At 42.8% G+C, this 19,551-nt stretch overlaps 1 protein-coding gene across 1 annotated transcript in view; it reads right to left on the bottom strand.

Annotated features, from left to right (window-relative positions):
- The window catches only part of snx29 (sorting nexin 29), a 194,254-nt gene that overhangs the window by 17,170 nt on the left and 157,533 nt on the right, over positions 1-19,551 (bottom strand). Inside the window, exon 20 of the mRNA XM_069665100.1 lies at positions 3,330-3,469. Within this exon, the coding sequence (XP_069521201.1) occupies positions 3,330-3,469 (140 nt within the window). The remainder of the gene's footprint in view (positions 1-3,329; positions 3,470-19,551) is intronic.

The raw sequence follows: 19,551 nt of genomic DNA, 5'->3' as shown, positions 1-19,551 counted from the left end.
AGATAAGAGGAAAACTGAGATGAGAGGAATTTTTTGAACTTCCGCGAACATGTGAATGGCACAAATTTCAATACGTTCTACTTGTAACAGAGTATTTCCACTCCATGAGATTGCTTGAGTATCACTTTCCACTGCTGACAGCAGGTCACGCTGCGCTTTAACGCAGCTTTAAAATTCATCAATCTTCTCTCATGAGCTCATGAAGGAATTATTGATTACAAGGATTATTATTCTAGGCTGCAACCGGACCTCATGTGTCATACATAATGCAGCGCATACAGCATGACGAGGAGGGGAAGTGCACTGTAATGATAAGAGGGAGAGGGTACACACAGAGAGGGAAAAAAAAGAGCAGCCCCCCTCTGTTTAACATCTTCTGGTGTATCTGGAAAATCTCTCCTATCACAAGCTGATGTGCATAATTGTTACCATGGTAACCGGATTGTCTTATGTAGATCAGTTCTTAGACCGTAAACAGATGGATGCAGAAGTGTATCCTTTGATTTCATCGTAAACTCACACATTTACTACCACACCACGTCTACCATGTTGTTGTTGTTGTTGTGACTTGGCCTGATGACTCAGATGTCTCCGCAGAGGAAATGACATTCCGGTCAGACGGTGTGACGGGTCGCACTCGCCGACTGATCGCTGTAAACGAGATACTGATGTGAGTATTGACAGGAAATGACTGGAACGTCTCATTTTTAGAGGGCAGCTGGGCAGCCTGGGCATCGTGCGCTTTCACACTCCGAATGTGTGAGAGAACGTATACGCTGCATGTGTGAATATGTGAATGAATGCAGTTTGTTTACAAGGGATTTGGCATTTTGAGTGACATTAATCCTCCCTGTTTGTACCCTGTAAGAACAAGGCTGCTTATTCTTTCTGAAAACTGTTAAGAAGTGACATTTATTGTCCTGTTTTTGATCCTGTGCGAGCGACCAGAGGGATTTCTGCAATCGTAAAAGGCAGCTCTACATTTTTTAAAGAAATTTATAATGTTGACACCGTCATATTTGAGTTTCAACTACCATCTAATGCTATGAATAATAGTGGTGTAAGGAACGCAGCTGATCCGTGGATCTGCAGGCCCATGCAAAGTTCATGGTGTGAAATAGAGTTATAAGTGCGCAAAAACATCGCTCGTCTTTCTCTGCTGCCGAAACTCTGATCCATGCTTTTCATCACATACTGCAACAGCATCCTATATGGTTCATCCTCCAAAGTCCTCAATAAACTCCAATACATCCAGAGCTCTGCTGCCCGCCTCCTCACTCACTCCCGCGAACACATCACCCCTGTCCTTCAGAACCTCCACTGGGCTCCCTGTTCCACATACGCATCCAGTTCAAAGTCCTTCTTCTCACCCACCCTTCATACCTCCCTGTCCTTCCTGCAGCCTCCGCTCCTCTGATGCAAACCTCCTCCCTCCACCCTTCAGAACCAAAGCACCGAACCTGGGGCGGCAGAGGCTTCTCCACAGCTGACCTCTCCCTCTTGAACTCTCTACCCCAGCACATCCGAGACTGCACCGACCTGACCTCCCACTGATCAGGACCCACCTCTTTAGAACTGCTTTTAATCTCCGATTTTATTTTATTGTTTCTTTTGTTGTGAGCATTTTTATTTTTATTATTAAAATCCCAATGCAGAGTTAAAGAGAAAGGAGACGACATAACATGATGCGTTTTACACATGATGCACAATGATTAGTGGTGTGGACTTGATGATTCGGACATCCATGGTAACGCATCAACGCAGTGAAAGAACACCACATTTTTGGGGAAAAAGAACGTTAGCTTAACAACTGCCGCAGCGTTAGCTTCCTCGCGGTGCCTTACCTAGCGAGAGAGCAGCGAGGAGAGGGAGTGTATCAGTCGACGGAGATCCGCTCTGTTACTGTAAAACACGCCAGGCTTGTTTTAAGATTTCTAGCGAGGTGTGCGTACTTCTCTGCACACTAACTGCTTTGTGTCAAACAGGACTTCCTGGTTTCTACTTGAAAGTACCAGCTGGTGGATGCCTGTGATAACTATCATTCTCTTAACGTCAGTGACTTTATTTTATTGTATGTACGATAACCCACATAACCCTGTGTGAAAAACTTTTTGTAGATTACAATTGGATTTTCAGACCTGCCTGTTTTACGTTGCTGCCTTTATGAAGCACTTTGCAGCTCTTATTTTGAAAAGTGCTCTATAAATAAAGGTTAGTATTATGTTCTCTTGTAGTGCGCTACAGAAGGATTTATGTTCAGTGTTTGTAATTGTTATGTTCTGAGATGGGTCACACAGATACAGGTATACAAATCAACAGCTTTTTGGCTGACCGCTGGGGTCGCCCTACACATGGGTCTGTATGTGACTGAGTGAGTGAGTGAGTGAGTGAGTGATGGTACTTTCAGAGCCAAATAAAGTTAAAAAAATAACAACAACAACGGCCTGGGAAACACTTCAAAATAAAAGTACTGTGTACAAACGAGGGGAGTGAGAATTCCAGATCAGGCTTTTACTTTGAAAAAGCATACCGGAAGTGTTGACCGATTTTACTCTCCATGCCTGTGACTTTTACTGCAGGAGGAGATGTTAATATTGCTGTCAGAGATCAATAGGACTCATCACAATTCATTTTCAGCGTGTATTCTGACCGAGAACAGCACGCGGCTCGCGGTAAAAATTGCAGAGCCTCTTATTTTCATTCGTTCGTTCATTCATTTTCGGCACGCCAGTATTGTGATGACTGAAATGACTGAATGAAAATGAACACGTCCTGCAGGCGTCACGCACACGCCGTGCTTCCAGTGTTCCCACAAAAGCGCACATTGGCCTGACGCGGTCGGCCACATTCTAGGTTTTGACCTAGTCTTGTTATGTTACAGGGTGTTGTGGTCTTAATTTTTTAAACAGCACTGAAATAATATGTGAGTTGAACTCTGCTTGAATTAATTATTGAAATACTAGCAATGTCAAGTTTTAAAGACAATTTAGGATCCGATACATTGTATAGATGTATAGAGATGTATTGTGAATGGTTGTGTAGTTAAGATTTTATTTTAAATATGTTTAGTCTTTTTTTGCTGATCCGATCTGTGACTTAAATCCGTGAAACGATCTGAACTGTGAGTTTTGTGATCCGTTCTTTTTATCACACTTCCTGTCTCTTCCTGTTTGTATTCCTTCCTTCAACATTGCACACATACGGTTTACTGGCATACTTTTCCTTCCTCTCTCTCTCTCACCCACACACACACACACACACACACAACCACACATGCTCACATAAAGGCTCGGACGCAGCATCGAACATGCCTGTGTGTGTCCACTTACAGACAGAAAGGCAGCAGAGACAGCAGGGTCTCTTTCGTGGGGCGGGCTGCGAACTCCGGCAGTGTCTGGATCACTTTGTTCATCACCATGCGCAGGTAGCCCTGCAGCTGCTTCCTGCGCTCCTCCACAAACTTGGCATCCTGCGGAGAGAGAGAGCGAGAGCAACAGAGAGAGAGAGAGAGAGAGAGAGAGAGAGAAACAGAACAAGAAGGAGAGAACAGAGAAAGAATCTGAGGTTAAAGCTGCACTTTTTTATCACATTAAAATAATACTTTAATGGAGTATATAAAAGCGGCCATTATGGATATTTTTATGAATAATGCATTTCATCACTATGTGTATGTATAAGGTTTGCACATAGGAACAATCCTGCTTCTAACCTGACTCAGCAGTTTCTCTTCTCTGTGGAGCTTTTTAGCATCTTTGAGCTAATTGATTTTGTTTTATGGTTACACCTTTTCACTTTCTGTTTACTCTCACCGCTGTGATCAGTGGCGTCTCTCATGCAACAGACAGCTGCTTCCAGAACAAGAAATAACTTGAATCCACTGTACACTACTTGCCCTGCACCAGGCAGCAGACAGACACAGTTAGCAATGCTTGAGAACAGAATGCTTGAGGTTAGCATTTAAGAGGCTAACGGGTTGTTTGTTACGAAGTTGCGCCAAAAGAGGAGTAGATATTGTGCCATCATTTCTATCTGTACTCTGACAGAAACACTGTAGTCACTTAGTATTTGCTAAATCTAAGAAACAAAGCTAAAGCTAGGAAGGGCGCTACGTCGGTCGTGTGGGAGTGGTTTGGCTACAAGCGGTCGGACCTCCAACAAAGCAACATCATTTACACAATTTGCAAGAAAGTGACGGCTAACAAGTTGCGTCTTGCTTTTCCTGTTCATTTTAAAAGCACTCACCTCCACTTTAAATCACTACGAGCATGAGAGCTGCCTGTCTGTTCGTGTAAACCCTGCCCCTGCCCCTGCATGCGCGGCGTGTGTGGAGGCGGGGGCGCTCAGCTGAGAGCAGAGAGCGCATCTGGCGGAGAGCAGACTTCAGTATTTGATAGATATAAGCAAAAGAATTGAAGACAAGGAGAAGTATTGCATTTTACTGCACAGAGAGCGCTCATCGTCATTACGTGCTGATTTGGAAAACACCGGAAAACACCGGTGGCAGCGATGTGACGCCTGCACAGTAAGCATTGGAGACTTTTCCTAATATGTCATGCAGACGTTTATGGGCTTTATGAATGAAATAATCAAGGAATTACCTATATATAGCCTGAAATCACAGATAAAACATTATTCAGGTTTTTTTTTCCATCTCGTCATGAATATCGTTTTCAGAAAATGTTGTGAAATATCACAATATAATTTTTAGGCCATATTGCTCACTCCTGTAAGGAATATAGGCAGTAAAACTGGTTTAAAACTTGAGCCAGATCATCTTAAAGCTCCTGTGAGGAGTTTTTTGATGGTTATGAAACAGACTGAAATTAATTCTGATTACTCTGTATGACCTACAAAAGCAAACCAGACCATCAGCGACAAGATCGATTATTTCTATATAGTTATTTTTAATTGCCTGAAACTGCTGGCGGGGGGTAGGTGTCAGAAAAAGCAATTAACTGCCTTTGTTTACATTTTCCAGGGCAGACATTTAAAGTGAGTGATACATAAGACTGTTAAAGAAAGCAGGGTGTGATTTTTTGTTAAAAAAACACACAACTTAATAATGTACAGGACAAAATCAGCAAAGAGATAAGAGGTACGGCTTTGTCCACAGGGGGCGCCAAAATCAACACAAACCGAAAGTTCCTCACAGCAGCTTTAACCAGATTTAAGACGCAAAATTAAAGATGTGCAAACTTGAAACATTAACAATAATGCTCTACTGCTACTAATAATTTTACCATTTTCTTTAAATAAGTTTGGCACCCTTTAATGTTTCTCTTTAATTTGTTACCAAATCTATACAATCGACAACAACAACTTGTCTGACATTGACTTTTCTTTCAGTGTTCAAAGCCTTTTTGGTTGAACAATAGTGATTGTGAGCAGGTAAGTCGGAAAGGTAGTTACAAGTAGAACCAAGAATGAGGCCGGGAAACACAACACAGCAAAAGAAAGGTCACACAGCAAATCAGCAAAAAAGACCAGCTCCAAACACAATAACCGTTTCCATTGCTTTATTAAAAAGTTGTGGGAAAAAAAGGTGTTTGCTGTCAGTTTTTTCAATGATTTTTTGGGCTGAACTGAGTTGTTTCAAGTCAGAGTTCTCCAGGATGACTGACAGGTGAGGAGATTTGAGCTGCACAGCTCTGAGTGAGGAAGGTGGGTCTCATAAACACAGGCAGCCTGCAGGTAAAAAGCTGCATAAAACCCTGCGACTCTGCAGAGACTCTTTCTTGTTTCTCTGCCAGGATCAAACCTCTCATAGATGTTCTCTGTGAGCTTTCCCACGGTTAGCACAGCAGAGTGTAAGCACTTTAAAGTGTCCATAATACAGCCAAAGACCAGGCCTCCAAGTCCCACATCCCATAAATAAGAAATGTGCATTTTTGAGGATTAAAATACCTCAATATACTGTAGGTTTATTTTGTCATTTGGTTGCTGATGTTTTAGAAAGATCCGATGTTTCTTGAGCATTGACACTTCTCTCGCTGAGAAACTAAAGAGGCAGAGGCAGAGAGCCACATGGCCCGTGCTAGCATGGCTAATCCTTGTCCAGCAAGAACAAAGCCTGGGCACGGCTCAGTTTTACATTCTAGTGTTGGAAGTGGAACAAACGTTACGGACGGCCAACATTTTCCTGTTTTTGAAACTACTGTTTCTCTTTTCATCTGAAATCCCCAAACACAAGAGAATTCAACTGTCATGTCTACAAATACAGTTTGATTCTACTGTACGAGAGAAATGGACTCTAGACAGCAGCTAAATGCAACAATTAGAAACTGTAGATTAAAATTCATTCATAAATGACAGCAGTGAAATGCTGATTTATTAATTGTTAACATCTGAGGCCCAATGGGACTTTTTTTTAAAGACTGGAAATGACAGCTGAAGAGAGACAGGAAATGTGGGGAGTAGCGAGTGGGGGGCTACATGCACCAAATGATGATCAGTGCCTCGAGGACTGTAGCTTCTGTATATGGTGCATCTGCTCTACCAACTGAGCTAAACCAGCACCCTCCATTGGGACTTCTCGTATTTGTCTCAAACGAGGTAACTGCCCAACAGCAGTGACGTTGATATGACAAAATTCTACACTACACTAGAAGACTACACGCCACCTAATTTGAACATTGGCTTACAGGAGCGCTGGTTAAGCAGCAACGATCTGCTCTGTTAAGCTTGACGCGTGTTTGAAGCGGCCTAGGTCAAAAATAGACCCGGCGCATAACTTTAGCGGAGCAGAGTGGAGACACGCTTCTGGGAGGTCGCGGCGCACACGGAACGCGCTGGAGATGGATCTTGTGGAATCGAAGGGTTAGTCATCTGTCTTTTGTTCAAGAACAGCATTAGTTGTTATTTTAATCAGAATATTTTCGCCATTGGAAGCTATCCTACTGGCTACTACTAGAAAAGGCATACTATTAATTTATAGGCGTGTTCAAAGATAGTAAACAGTAAGCACCTGACCAAAACAAAAGCAAGTAGAGGGGCAGCGACTATCTCAGAGAAATCACAGACTATTCCTTTAGATGTGCATTTAAATGGTCCAGACGATGTTCTAAATGAGCGTCTTTTTGAATATTAATATCATAGAACCCCCCCCCCATGTCTATACCATGGTTACGCCCTTGTTTACTACTTGTTTACTACTCTCTGGCAGCAGACACTTTGCATCACTTGGAGTTGTGGAAGCAGCCTCGTCACAGTCAAACCGTCATTCTACTAAATATGAGTGCCTTCAACTGTAGTGAACAACACTTTCGCTGAAGTTGTTGCACCCTAGCGCCCAGTTAGTCACTGTGTGTGCATCACTGTGTACCAAATAAAAACTGTGCACAACAACAGGTGGAAAACGTGGTGTGATTAATTTCCACAGATGCATATTCAATTAAAACAGAAGCACATCTGCTGCTTTTGGCTGCAAATTTATAATCACATCTCGCTGCTGCAAAAAAGTTGGTAGATGATACGCAGTACGGTTTCCAGGGAGAACTTCCAAAAAGGGGAGGGTAAGAGGTTTACTGTGGCTCAAAGTACTGGGTAAGTATCTAAGTATAGGAGGGTACTGTAGGAGCGGATAACCAGGCTATGCCGCACGCAGAGTAAAATAGACACGGTACGAGCGGCTAAATCTGATGTGTCAGATGGGACTGTGCATGCCAGCGTGGGTTTCATGCTATGTCAACACAATAAGGGACACCCTGGCTGCTTTCATGGATGTCAGAGCAGTAATAACACTAATGGACATGATGACAGATTCATCCTCTTGTGGAGACGGAGAGGAGGAATGAAGAGGCCAGGTGCTGTCTCTTTGTTTGCAGAGAGGAACGTCAGGGCAGAGCGGAGACGGCTGCAGCATACTGATGCGGGGCACAAGACGGATTCTTTCCTCTTGCATCCGCTCTTCTCTCTCCTCCTGTACTCGAGCAAGGCTGTGCAAGATAAGATAGTTCTGTATGCATGCTTATCAGTATTCGCCTTGTGGCTATGTGCATGAAACGTACCTTGATATGCGATTATGAAATGGTCATGTAATGGCAGAAAGAGAAACTGGATGCACACACACATATACAGTATACCGACAGGACAGCTAAATGTCAGGGAGGACGGATAAGCAGAGAGCGGAGGCTGTCAATAGAAGAGAAGCGTGAAGAAGTCACAGATGTGTCGGGGTTTCCTCAAGTGCTCAGTGGAATTTGCTCCCAGCTTTGCCATTCACTTGCACGTCTGAAGAACTAAATGTTGCCTCGTATTGAAAACACGCTCAGATGTGAAAAGTAACTACACACTACAGTAGCAACCACTTTTTCCCCCAGCAGAAAATCAATGCTTTTGACCAACGCATCGATCCTGCTTGTAATTACTGTGTGTTTACAGTGAAATATATCCTGTAGCTGTTGTATTTGCAGAGAAAAGGCAGCAGGGATGCAGTGTAATGGAGCTAAAAGGCCAAACTTGCTGGTTGCATAATAAGCTGCTGTCTTGGCAATTGAGACAGCAAGCGAATATTTTGTGTAAATCTGTCTGATTTTATGGAAACAAAAGTTTCTTAGCATCACGTAAGCAGCGAAAATAAAAAACTCAATCTCCCAGGTCACCACTTCAACAGCAACATCGACCTGACTGTTGATTCGAACCTCTCATGTACTTGAATTAAACCAGTTTGAACAGCACAGGTACTTTCTGGCAACCCAACAAGGTCAAGACTTTCCACCAAGTCAGCCCACGCGAGGCTGAACACGCTGTTCTCTCTGCACGCTGCGTTCAAGAACACACCAAAACGCGGGTCCGGGGCCATGCATAAAACATCACAGGCCATTCAGGAATGCTTATACAAGACCTCCACAATGTCTCTTTGTCATAATTAAAAGCGTAAAAACATGCATATTGCATAATATGTGAACATAACATACTAAGAGTGGTTAATAATTCACTTTGTAGTTGGTGATTAATTAATAAGGGCAGCCTGGGCTCGCTCTTTGTATGCAGATGGGACGACTGCCAAGGGGAAGCAGTAGATGTGTTAGTGCCATTTTTGCTGGTGTGATTACCTCTCATGTTACTGTAATGACATCATCAAAGTCGTCAAGTTCCATTGTTGTAAAGTATATTATATTAATTATATTATATATCGTTATATATTAATTATAAATATATATATTATATATATAAAAACAAATATATCTAAGAAAGCATCAATAAATGATTTTAATCCTTGTTTTTGTCTTGTCTCTGCTCCCCTGTGGAAATGACTTCCTGTTCAAGTGTTTCTGTGTAAGCTTTAATATTTAATTCTACTGTAAGCGTACGATTGGCTGCCTTGTCTCTGCATTCAATACAATGGACCAAACATTTGTTTAGCAGTGGCACACAGTGTAACAACAGATCTCATTTGATGAATATGTTTGATCACAAGTCTGATCCTGTGTGGGAGAGAAACGATCCCTAAACTCAGCGTCAAACAGTATTTCAGGGAGCTGTTGCCAGGCAACCATTGGTGATTCCACATAGTTAGGGCTCAAAGCCAATAAATATTTACATAATGTCCAATAAAACAGCAAATTGTGGTTCTAAAGTTATTGGTCGAATAAACAAACAAAATAAAGGATGTTATTTTGCAGGCTTTAAAGGTGCTGGTTGGACTCTACCATTGGATGAGGCCAGGCTGGCTGTTGTCAAAGCTAAGCTAAGCTAACTAGCTTCTGGCTGAAGTGTTTTTCCTCCAAAAAAAACCTCTGCCTAATTCTGCCCTCCTCTGCTGTGATTTGCTATTACAACCAAGGGATAGAAACAGGGGGGATTATTGTTGGGGATTGCTCGGGAATGCCGGGGAATGCCGGGGAACGCCATCCCTGCAGTGAAGTCGGGAGGAAACAGCTACCAACACAGATTTGAAAGATCTTTTGTATTGGGGGAATTCACATACAGCTGTTTAAGAATGTTTCTTAAACGTGTTCATAAAAAGAGGAATATAATGTAGTGCGCTTGAACGCACCAAAACAGCCAATAGGAAGGATATGATACGCTGATATGCATGATAACCGGTTTTTAAAGAGTGTTTCTGTGTCTTTAGCAGCTATCGGTACGCTGAAAACTATTACGAATCTCAGGCTCAAGTTATACTTCCGTGTTTCCGCATACAGAAGCCGACCCAAGTACATTCCCCCAGTAAAATGTGTCTATTTCCACTAGTTCTGATGAGCTAGGAGCATCAATAGGTCAACCACAGGACTTCCAACCAGGATACCACGGTTAGAGTTCTGTGAGAAACTAATCATCAACCATGCTTTGATATTTGACCAAAACCATGATATTTTTCCTGAACCTGAACAAGTACATTTGGTATCTTTACCAAACCAAGTAGTGCCTTAACAGAAGAAAGTGTGTGGTTAATGTTGTGAAAAAGTCACGGTTTGGTTAGGTTGAGGACACAACACTATCGGGTTTTGGAAAAGGAAACAGGAAACGTTTTTAACAGAGGTAACTAAACACACCTCTGATGCAGCTGAAAGCAAGCAGTGCAGTCAGGTAGAGTCACTTGCCGCCATAAAGCTATACTAGCCTTGGGGGGCAGAATTTGCAGGCCAATAATATGCGAATATTACTGAAAAATCTTCTTTGTCTGCAATTGTTAACTGCATCGTTAAGACAATAAAAATGCGTCTTCGAAATGTCTTTCTTAGGACATGCTGATGGAGACAGAAGGAAAAAGCCATCACCTGAAAATTCTTTCACATTTCATTCTTTCTCTTTTAATTCATAGCTCAAGGAAAAAAAAAGCAATGTCTCCATTTGTGGCCTTGAAAGGATAAAGAGAGAGAGATAAAAGCCACAGTAAAAATGAAGCGATTTCTATCAGGGCCTAAGGCTGCTGAGTAACTTGAGCGAGCAGGAGGAGAGACGACAACACAAGTGGGCAAATCAGAGCAATGGACACTGAGGGAGGAGAGCAAAAAGGAACGGCACACGCCTTTGGACAGAAGTCATGAAATCTGGATGAGGTGCGGCCGGTGAGAAAACCTGACAGCTGGACTCACTTTGATGTAATCATTGTGCACCCCCCCCCCTCCGTCTCAGCGTTAGCATCAGGGGGGATTTAACAAGCGCGACTTGGGAGCATTTACCCCCTCTGCCTGGCTGGGCCCTGACAAATCAGCTGGTTAGAGGCTGTAACAGGGAGTGTGTGTGTAACATCATCTGCATTGTAAGGTTAGACAGCTGGAGAGTCTTGCCTGAAGCGCTCAGAGAAACAGAGAGGGACGGGCTCATTAGCTCATTAAGAAGACAGAGGGACACAGAGGAGACACTGAGCCAAAGTCCTGATGGCGCTGAGACCTCGCGGGGTCACAACCACTGTCAGGGGGTCTACTCATCAACCCAACAGTACCGACCCCAGTTCTTCATCCACTCATCGCCTGATCGTTGTTTCAGCTACTGCGGTAGACTACGCCTCAGGCCTTCCATTGATTTTGAAATCTTAAGAAGTTTTTGGCTCCGTATTGTTGACTGTGATTTCTTATCCTGTTCTCTCCGTGCCTTAGGATCACCACTCAAACCATCTGCCTTCCAGGTTCTTACCTTCGCCTGGCCCCGGTCTGCCATATGTCCTTTCCCCCTGCAACCTTCTGGACGACATCCATCTCCCTTTCCCTGCAATGAACCTTATTACCTCACTGGGAGCGGCTGTGGCTCAGTGGTTGAGTCGGTTATCTCTTAATTGGAAGGTTGGGGGTTCGATCGGATGTGACTGCTACAGTCACATGTCGAGGTGTCCTTGGGCAAGACACTAAACCATTTACATCACTATCCCAAGATCTCTGAGGGCCTTTCTCAAACTGGACCCTTCCCACTCACGGAACACACTCAGTTTGACGTCATAGAATGGAGCATCCTTCATTAAGGTGAAGGGCTTAAATACAGCCCCGAGCTTTGGGACGAGCTCCCTTCACTCCGACGGAGACAGGAAATGTGTGTAACCATGGTTTCACTTCCTTCTAAATCTCAACTTTCAGACACTGACGTTAGTTTATTATTTTATGTTTATCTTAACTAAAGCAGTTCTCGTTTATACAGGTAATAACACAGAACTTTAATTTACGGCACTTCTCTCTTCTCTCTCCCACTCCACACTCAGAGGTTTTGGACATCAATCAATGTGGCGGAGCCTCCACGCGAGCGCACAAATGGAGCGGAAGTGTGAAGGGGGATTGGTTTGAGTAAGGCCCTGAGTCTGTGTTCTGCATCTTGGTCCTCATTCACTGGTCCTAGCAGGAAGTGCCAGAGCAGGAAGCTTTCTTTCATTCCAACATGAGTCACACTGCTGAACCAACAAGCAGCCAAACCTGACCCCTGCTGACCCAATCCCATGCACAGTGAACTTGTTTTTTTATTTTCTTTTTTAGCCTATTAGTCTTCGAGTGTTTCTATGTTTCTACATTTGTGTATATTTAAGAATATTATTTAATGTATCTTGACTTTTTGTGCCTTACTGTATTTTTGATGCTGTACTAGATTTGTTTGTATGGCTGCCAGTCTTGGTGTTGCATTGTTTATGTTTTAACTAGTTGCACTTTTGCCTAAGACGAATTGCCCCTCATAAAGTAACGAAAAATCTGGAGTATAAGTCGCAGTCTGATTTGGGGGGTATCCCAGAGGGAAAAAGGTTTTCTATAGCTATTTATTAAAGGCTTAATATGCAATATTTTACACATTAATATATCTGAAATCAAGTATGTCCTATGTAAATATATCCTCGAAAAATTACTTCCTTAAAAGAGAGTGAAGTCAAACTCCCTCTGTGTTTGTTGTTGTCAGCTCTCCGCGCTCCCGTTTCATGTGAGTGTACTAGAGTAACATTAGGGCCGATAGCTAACTCAATGTTTATTTGAATGTTACGCTTGCTGAGTGTCCTGTAGCGTTATCATATCACGGTCATTCTGTGTAATTAAGCTAGCGGAGGGCTGTAGCAACATGCATAGTAGACTAAACTGTGCTAACGTCAGACGTACGATGCGAGCTGCGGTCTACTGCAGCTCGAGCTGTAACATGCATTCTGCCTAGATGAGCCTGTACGGACCGTTATAATTATGTTCAATTGCTGCTACTTAGTAGAACATGATACTTAGAAATGTCTCCGAAAGGGTACAGCAGAACAGGCCGGGGGGAAAAAGTAGCAGGTTGTAGGTTGGGGGAGTTGGCTGATGTGGAGGTGGAGGTCTGGCCAAACAGTTTGTTTTGGTTTCATGCTGGTGCTCAAGTGTGACATCTACTGGACGTAAAAGTCGCATATTAGGCCTTTAATAAAAACGTGTATACAAGTTATTTCAATTTAGTTTTATTTAAAACACATTCAAAACACACAATTTACAGCCTACCATCTGTTTTCACTATGTGGAGTTTGCAATCCTGCTAGCTACCGGTAGCTAGCAGCCCTTTGGTAAAATACCGCAACATAATAACTTACCTCTCTCTGCATTTTATACTGGTAGATTGGTTGCTCTGGTATATAGGACACAGCCCAATTTTTAGATGGGAAAAAAATGTATTTAAAGTGCGTCTTACACACCAAAGTTTACGGTATATCTAATAAAGCTTAAAGTCATTATGGTGAGTGTACTGAAAGACTCGAACCTATACAAAAAATCTGAAGGAATATTAACAAAGCATATTTATATTTCTGAATGTTTCAAACTAGTTTAAATTCATTTAGAAAAAGCCACTTTATACTGAGTGAGGTCTTGCTCAATCAGTATAATAAGGTTATTTCCTCTCTGTCAACCACACAATTTCAAACTTGACTAACCTTAATTCAACCTGGAGCTGTATGTGTTTAAAGTCCTATAATGAAGCCTCTCCTTTTATAAAATGCACTGACAGTTTCAAATTATTCACATCATTTTGAGCCACAGTTCAAGGTGAAACTGAGTTAACATCAATTCTGAAAGCAGCGTATTGTTCTGACCTCAATAAAGCAGGGGGATATGAGTCCGACCCTGCACTTAAGAAAGTTCTGAGAATTACACTCAAAATGTTTTCAAGGAGAATTTTGGAATAAAAAAGTTCTCTGCTCAAAGAAGAAGACGCATTTATCGAGCGAGCAAATCCTTCAGGGTTATCGGGGTTTTGTCAGAGAAAAAGGACCAGTCTGCGGCGAGGAGTGTGACGGGAACTTTTGTGTTCATCAAGAAACGCAGCCATGACTTGTTTAGTTGTTTAGTCTGAAACCAAAGACTGAAATTAGTTATGACAGATTTGGGGGAATTGACCATTAATGCGCCACCTCTGGCGACCCCTGCTGTCTGAATGTGAGACACATCGTTTAAATTTAGCCAGAAAACATAGTTTGAAGCTATAATTACGGACAGTAGTGGTTCATCACGCTGGCTCAGAGTAGGCAGATCCCTTGGACTTTAGAGGTCCTGAGTTAGCTCTTTCTCCACATGCCATAAATATACGAGACAATGATGAAAGTAAAATTGATTTCACGGATTGTGGCTTTCTACTTTTAATTTCCTTCTAAATCTCAGTTTGTTGTTGGATAACAGAGCAGCTCAGAAAGCTGCCCAGACATCTGCTAAAATTGGACTAAATTGAATAGATTAAAACCATCATTTTAACAGCACTTGATTATATTTTCAAAATGAAACTAGATTGACTGGTTCTCTTAAATTTGAAATCTTTCACATACATTAGTGTTGTATGCAGATTTCTAAGCCTGTATGGCGGCTTGTCAACATCCACCTACATCTCAGATTTGTGTCTGGAAAGTGGATCCAATTAAATTGAAAAAACACTCCTTTGGCAAAATAAAAAAAAAATGTCTGATTCAAAATTGGCTAAAAGAATATGTCAATTTAAATTCAAGCAGTAGCAGGATAAACATGGGCAAGTAAAAGTAAATGGTTCTCAACTCAAATTCTCCACTTAAGCTAAAGTCAGCAACACGCAAGTTTCTAATCTTTGTCACGGCTTGAAGTGGGAACTGTAGGTAAGTAAAATGTCAATGGATATACACCAATCAGCCATAACAGTATGACCACCTGCCTAATATTGTGTAGGTCCTCCCTTTGCCTCAAAAACAGCCATGACCCATCGAGGCATGGACTCCACTCAACCTCTGTGGTGTCTGGTACCAAAACGTTAGCAGCAGATACTTTAAGTCCTGTAAGTTGCGAGGTGGGGCCTCCATGGATCGGACTTGTTCGTCCGGCACATCCCACAGATGCACGATTGGATTGAGATCTGGGGAATTTGGAGGCCAAGTCAACACCTTGAATTCATTGTCGTGTTTCTCAAACCATCTCTGAACCATTTTTGCAGTGTGGCAGGGCGCATTATCCTGCCGAAAGAGGCCACTGCCATTAGGGAATACTGTTTTCATGACAGGATGTACTTGGTCTGCAACAATGTTTGGGTAGGTGGTACATGTAGAAGTAACACATGAATGGCAGGACCCAAGTTTTCCAAGCAGAACATTGCCCAAAGCATCACGCTGCCCCTATTTTTTTCCCATAGTGAATCCTGGTGCCATGTCTTTCCCGAGTTAGCGACGCACACACACCCGGCCATCCACATGATGTAAAAGAAAACATGATTCATCAGACCATGCCACCTTTTTCCATTACTCCATGGTCCAGTTCTAATACCCACATGCCCATTGTAGCAGGACGCTGTCTCTGGTTCACCTACCACTTTTGGTAGGTACACCCCAAAGTCAAAGTTGCTCACATCCTTACGCTTGCCCATTTTTCATCAACTTCGAGGACTATTAACTGGAGGAAAGCAATGGTATTCTGTAAGGACTCCTGGCTGGAATAAGGTTGAGAATTTGAGTTAAATAATGCATAAACAATTCAGTGATATGTTTCTATTTTGTAATACTTAAAACTCCTGTCACATCAGAAGTAACATGCTATTCATGTAGCAAGAAAGAAGGTTACCCCGCATGGTTAAATTTGATGTATACTTGGACACATCATTGGTGTTATACCCTGGAGTGATTGGGTGTTCCAGGTCTGACAAAAGATACCCTCGTCCAGGCGACCAGGTTAATGAAGCCTCAGCTTGTGTCCAAATGGCATCCTACGGACAAGACTGGTCACTCCTTTTCAGGCAGAATCATCTCAACTCCTTCTCTGCCACCTCTTCTTCGGGCTGTTGTTGATGTTCTTTTCCTGCTATTTCCCATGATGACTGCATTCCGTACACCTTGCTGAGGGAATGAAAAATGGCAAAACCCTGGACTTCCAACCTTGACCAAAGTGCACCAGGTCCTCCGCCCATTCCTGCGGCAATCAATACCCAGCTCCTGGTACTTTGCCCCTCATCTCTCATGTCCATCCCACATCCTCTCCTACCAGGGCACAGTTAACTCAAGGAAGATGAGTTGTCTTATGGCCTAAGGAACAAGGCGGTTGATTTTCAGTAGCTTTTGTAGTTCAGTAGTTTCAGTAGTTTGTAGTTTGTGCAGTGAAAGTCAAGCCAACAGAGCTGATCTTGGATTTTCTTCACCGCTTTCCCTCCTTGACAAGAGGGATTGTACTTGGTTTCAACTTGAGCATTCCTGCTGTCATCGATGCCCTTGATTGCCTAAGCACTTGCGGATCTGATCATTCTTCCAGCGAAAGCACCTTTGAAGAAGCTGCTTAGCATGTGTCGGATCGGATCATCAGACGTTACATGTTATATGACTTCCTGTGTTGCATTAGTGATGAGTCTTGACACCACACAAGGCAGGAGATTGACCAAACCGTCCCTCACATGTCACTGGCGTGCAAGTTGACCGGGGAGTCAGGTAAGAGTTAGCATAGATAATCTCTCTAAAGCGTGAGTGTTCATGCAGGTTAGCTGTTACATGTTCTAGGTGTGCGTATGATGTCCCTGAAGATTTGTAATGACTTAAATCCATTGCAGCGCAGACGCTCTTTGAAATCTACAGCTGTGTTTCTCTTTGAGTTGTCAATCATTATGGGAAGTGTGTGTTATGATGAAACCGAGAGAGTCCTTGGCATGTAATATGGTTAGTAAGGGGTGTGTGTGTGCACATTTCCCCTGCTACCTGATCTCTTCTGACAGTTAGTGTGTTTCATCCTCACCAGAGCAGATATTCACGGTGCCGTTGAAAGGCTTTTGAAGGTCTCTGCCTCTCACATCACACCCAGTAACCATTCCCAACGTTAACATTTCTCCATCATTAGCTGCAGGTAATAGTGTGGCCCTACAGTATTTAATGTATGTGTGTATCAAAGTCAGCTTTGGATTTGCAAAACTCTACCCAGTGTGTCACTTTGTTACGGATGAAAGCGAGAAAAAGAGAGATAGACAGTGGAAAACACAGAGAGACGGAGATGACACAACAAAACGCATGAACAAAGAGGGACACAAACAGAAACAGATGGACTGGGAAACAGCAACACCTTTTATCAACACAGGTTTCGTCACAGTCCTTCCAATAAATGTTTTGACAAGCCGTCAACTGAGGTTAGAAGTGAAGAAAATCATCATCATGTACCATCTTATACTGGGGATTTTTTATACACTACAGTAAGTGGTATTGTTCATATGATAGATACAATACTGTATGCTCGGTTGAATTTCCATCACATTTTCATTTAAAACCGGGAACAAACTGTTCAGCAGTTGAAGCTTACGCAATCAATAAACCGTGAAGCTACCTTGCATAGTTTTTGAGCAATATAACTTTATGCAGCAACGTTTCAGGTTCCTCTTTTTTCTGTATGACACAAGGACTGATCAAGTCCTGCCAGTGGTTTTCTTCTACTGCCCAACAAGACTCATGATGTAGCAAAAACCCCAACAAAGACTTCCAGAAAGCATCCAATAAAGTCATGGGGCTGTTGGTTATAACTTAAAATAAGAAGATTAATCCAAAACTGGGAAAATATTTGCTTGAGCTATTGCATGGGGGGCATTCAAATTGCTTTGAACTCCAACTAAGTAATTCCAACTAGTCCTGCTACCCATAAGGACAAATAAGTGTTGGTACTAGGCACTAAAACTTGTTAACCAGATGTGTAATTACATATGGAAGTAATGATCCATCCATCCATTATCTTCCGCTTATCCAGGGCCGGGTTGTGGTGGCAGCAGGCTCAGCAAGGTGACCCAGATGTCCCTCTCCCCGGCAACTTTATCCAGATCCTCCTGAGGGATTCCGAGGCATTCCCATGCCAGAAGGGGATATATAATCCCTCCAGCGAGCTCTGGCTCTGCCCCGGGTTCTCCTCCCACTTGGACATGCCCAGAAAACCTCCAAAGGGAGGGGCCCAGGAGGCATCCTGACCAGGTGCCTGAAACACCTGACTTCCTCCGTTGATCCCATAATAAATTCCACAGCCATTAGAGGTCACAGATTATTTTTGATGAGAACACTCTCTGCCATCCATTTAAACTTCATGGTTCTTTGAAAAAGTTCAGCAAGTTTAATGTTTTATGAAGAAGGTAATGCATGGAATTGAAGGTAGATGACAGGTGAATCAGGAAAAGAGTGCAGCCATTAAATTTGTCCGTGAGAGGGAGAAAAGGTAAAGGAAGTAGGCTTTTAAGCAGGCACAAATCAGGCCACCTAAATGGTGCTAATGATTGGGAGATGCAGGTGGATTTGGGAGGAAAACTTGTTCCACAGCAAATAGTTTGCACTAACTTGAGTCCTGACATGGTGTTATGGTCCGCGAATCAGCGGATAGTTCAGTTTATAGAACTGACGGTGCCCTGGGAGGACTCTTAGATATGATAGATAGAAGCTTAGACATGCAGATTTGGCAGCCGCAGCTGAACAGCGAGGATTGAAAGTTAAGGTTTGTCCGGGTTTGTTACTGGGAGAACTGGGAGTGCATGGACAGGGCCTGCGGTAAAGGAGATGTCAGACGAAGCGGTTACAACAAGTCAGTGGATTTGGATTAGGGGAATTAATGTTACTTGGGGGCCACAACAAAGGTAAGATGTAATACTTGTTTCTATGCCATTCCTTTTTCATGTATAACGCTGGAATAGTTGCGTTTCCTACATAAGGATATGATAGCACAAAGAAGTTCTGTGTGTGGGTAAATTGGTGGTGAGAGCTAGCTTGGAGGGGTTGGTTCTGGTACTTGCTTGCATGAACAGAGCCTGAAGGTGGCAATGCGGTTGGGTTGGGGTGACCACTAATGGATATGTAGTAGGTTTTGTAACTTATACGTATTAGGAAGACGGCACAATGGGAGGGGTTTCTTCACTGAACGCTTAGCCTTTTCATAAGTGTCTTGTTCCACGTGTTCCTTTAAATCCTTATCTTTGCTTATACAAAAGTGTGAGCCCATCCTGGTTCTTTTAGTTGGCTTAATGTCTGGGTTGCTACCCTTATCGGCTGGTTAAAAGTCGGGCAGACTTCGCATTGGGACACATTTTCTGGTGTTATGGCTCCCTTCTCCAGTAAACTCGATTCCAAATGGAACATTGATTGTATTTACAGTGACGACTCTAACTGTAAACAGCAGGACAGTGATTCTGATCAAGGACACAAGGGAAAAAAGGATTTTTTTTTATCGCCAA

This window comes from Semicossyphus pulcher, unplaced genomic scaffold (assembly GCF_022749685.1).
Source record: "Semicossyphus pulcher isolate SPU_LCO1_2020_fin unplaced genomic scaffold, fSemPul1.0.p SCAF_16, whole genome shotgun sequence".
NCBI lineage: Eukaryota > Metazoa > Chordata > Actinopteri > Labriformes > Labridae > Semicossyphus > Semicossyphus pulcher.
The sequence above is the reverse complement of the archived record's forward strand: the minus strand, read 5'-3'. Positions and strand labels throughout refer to the sequence as shown.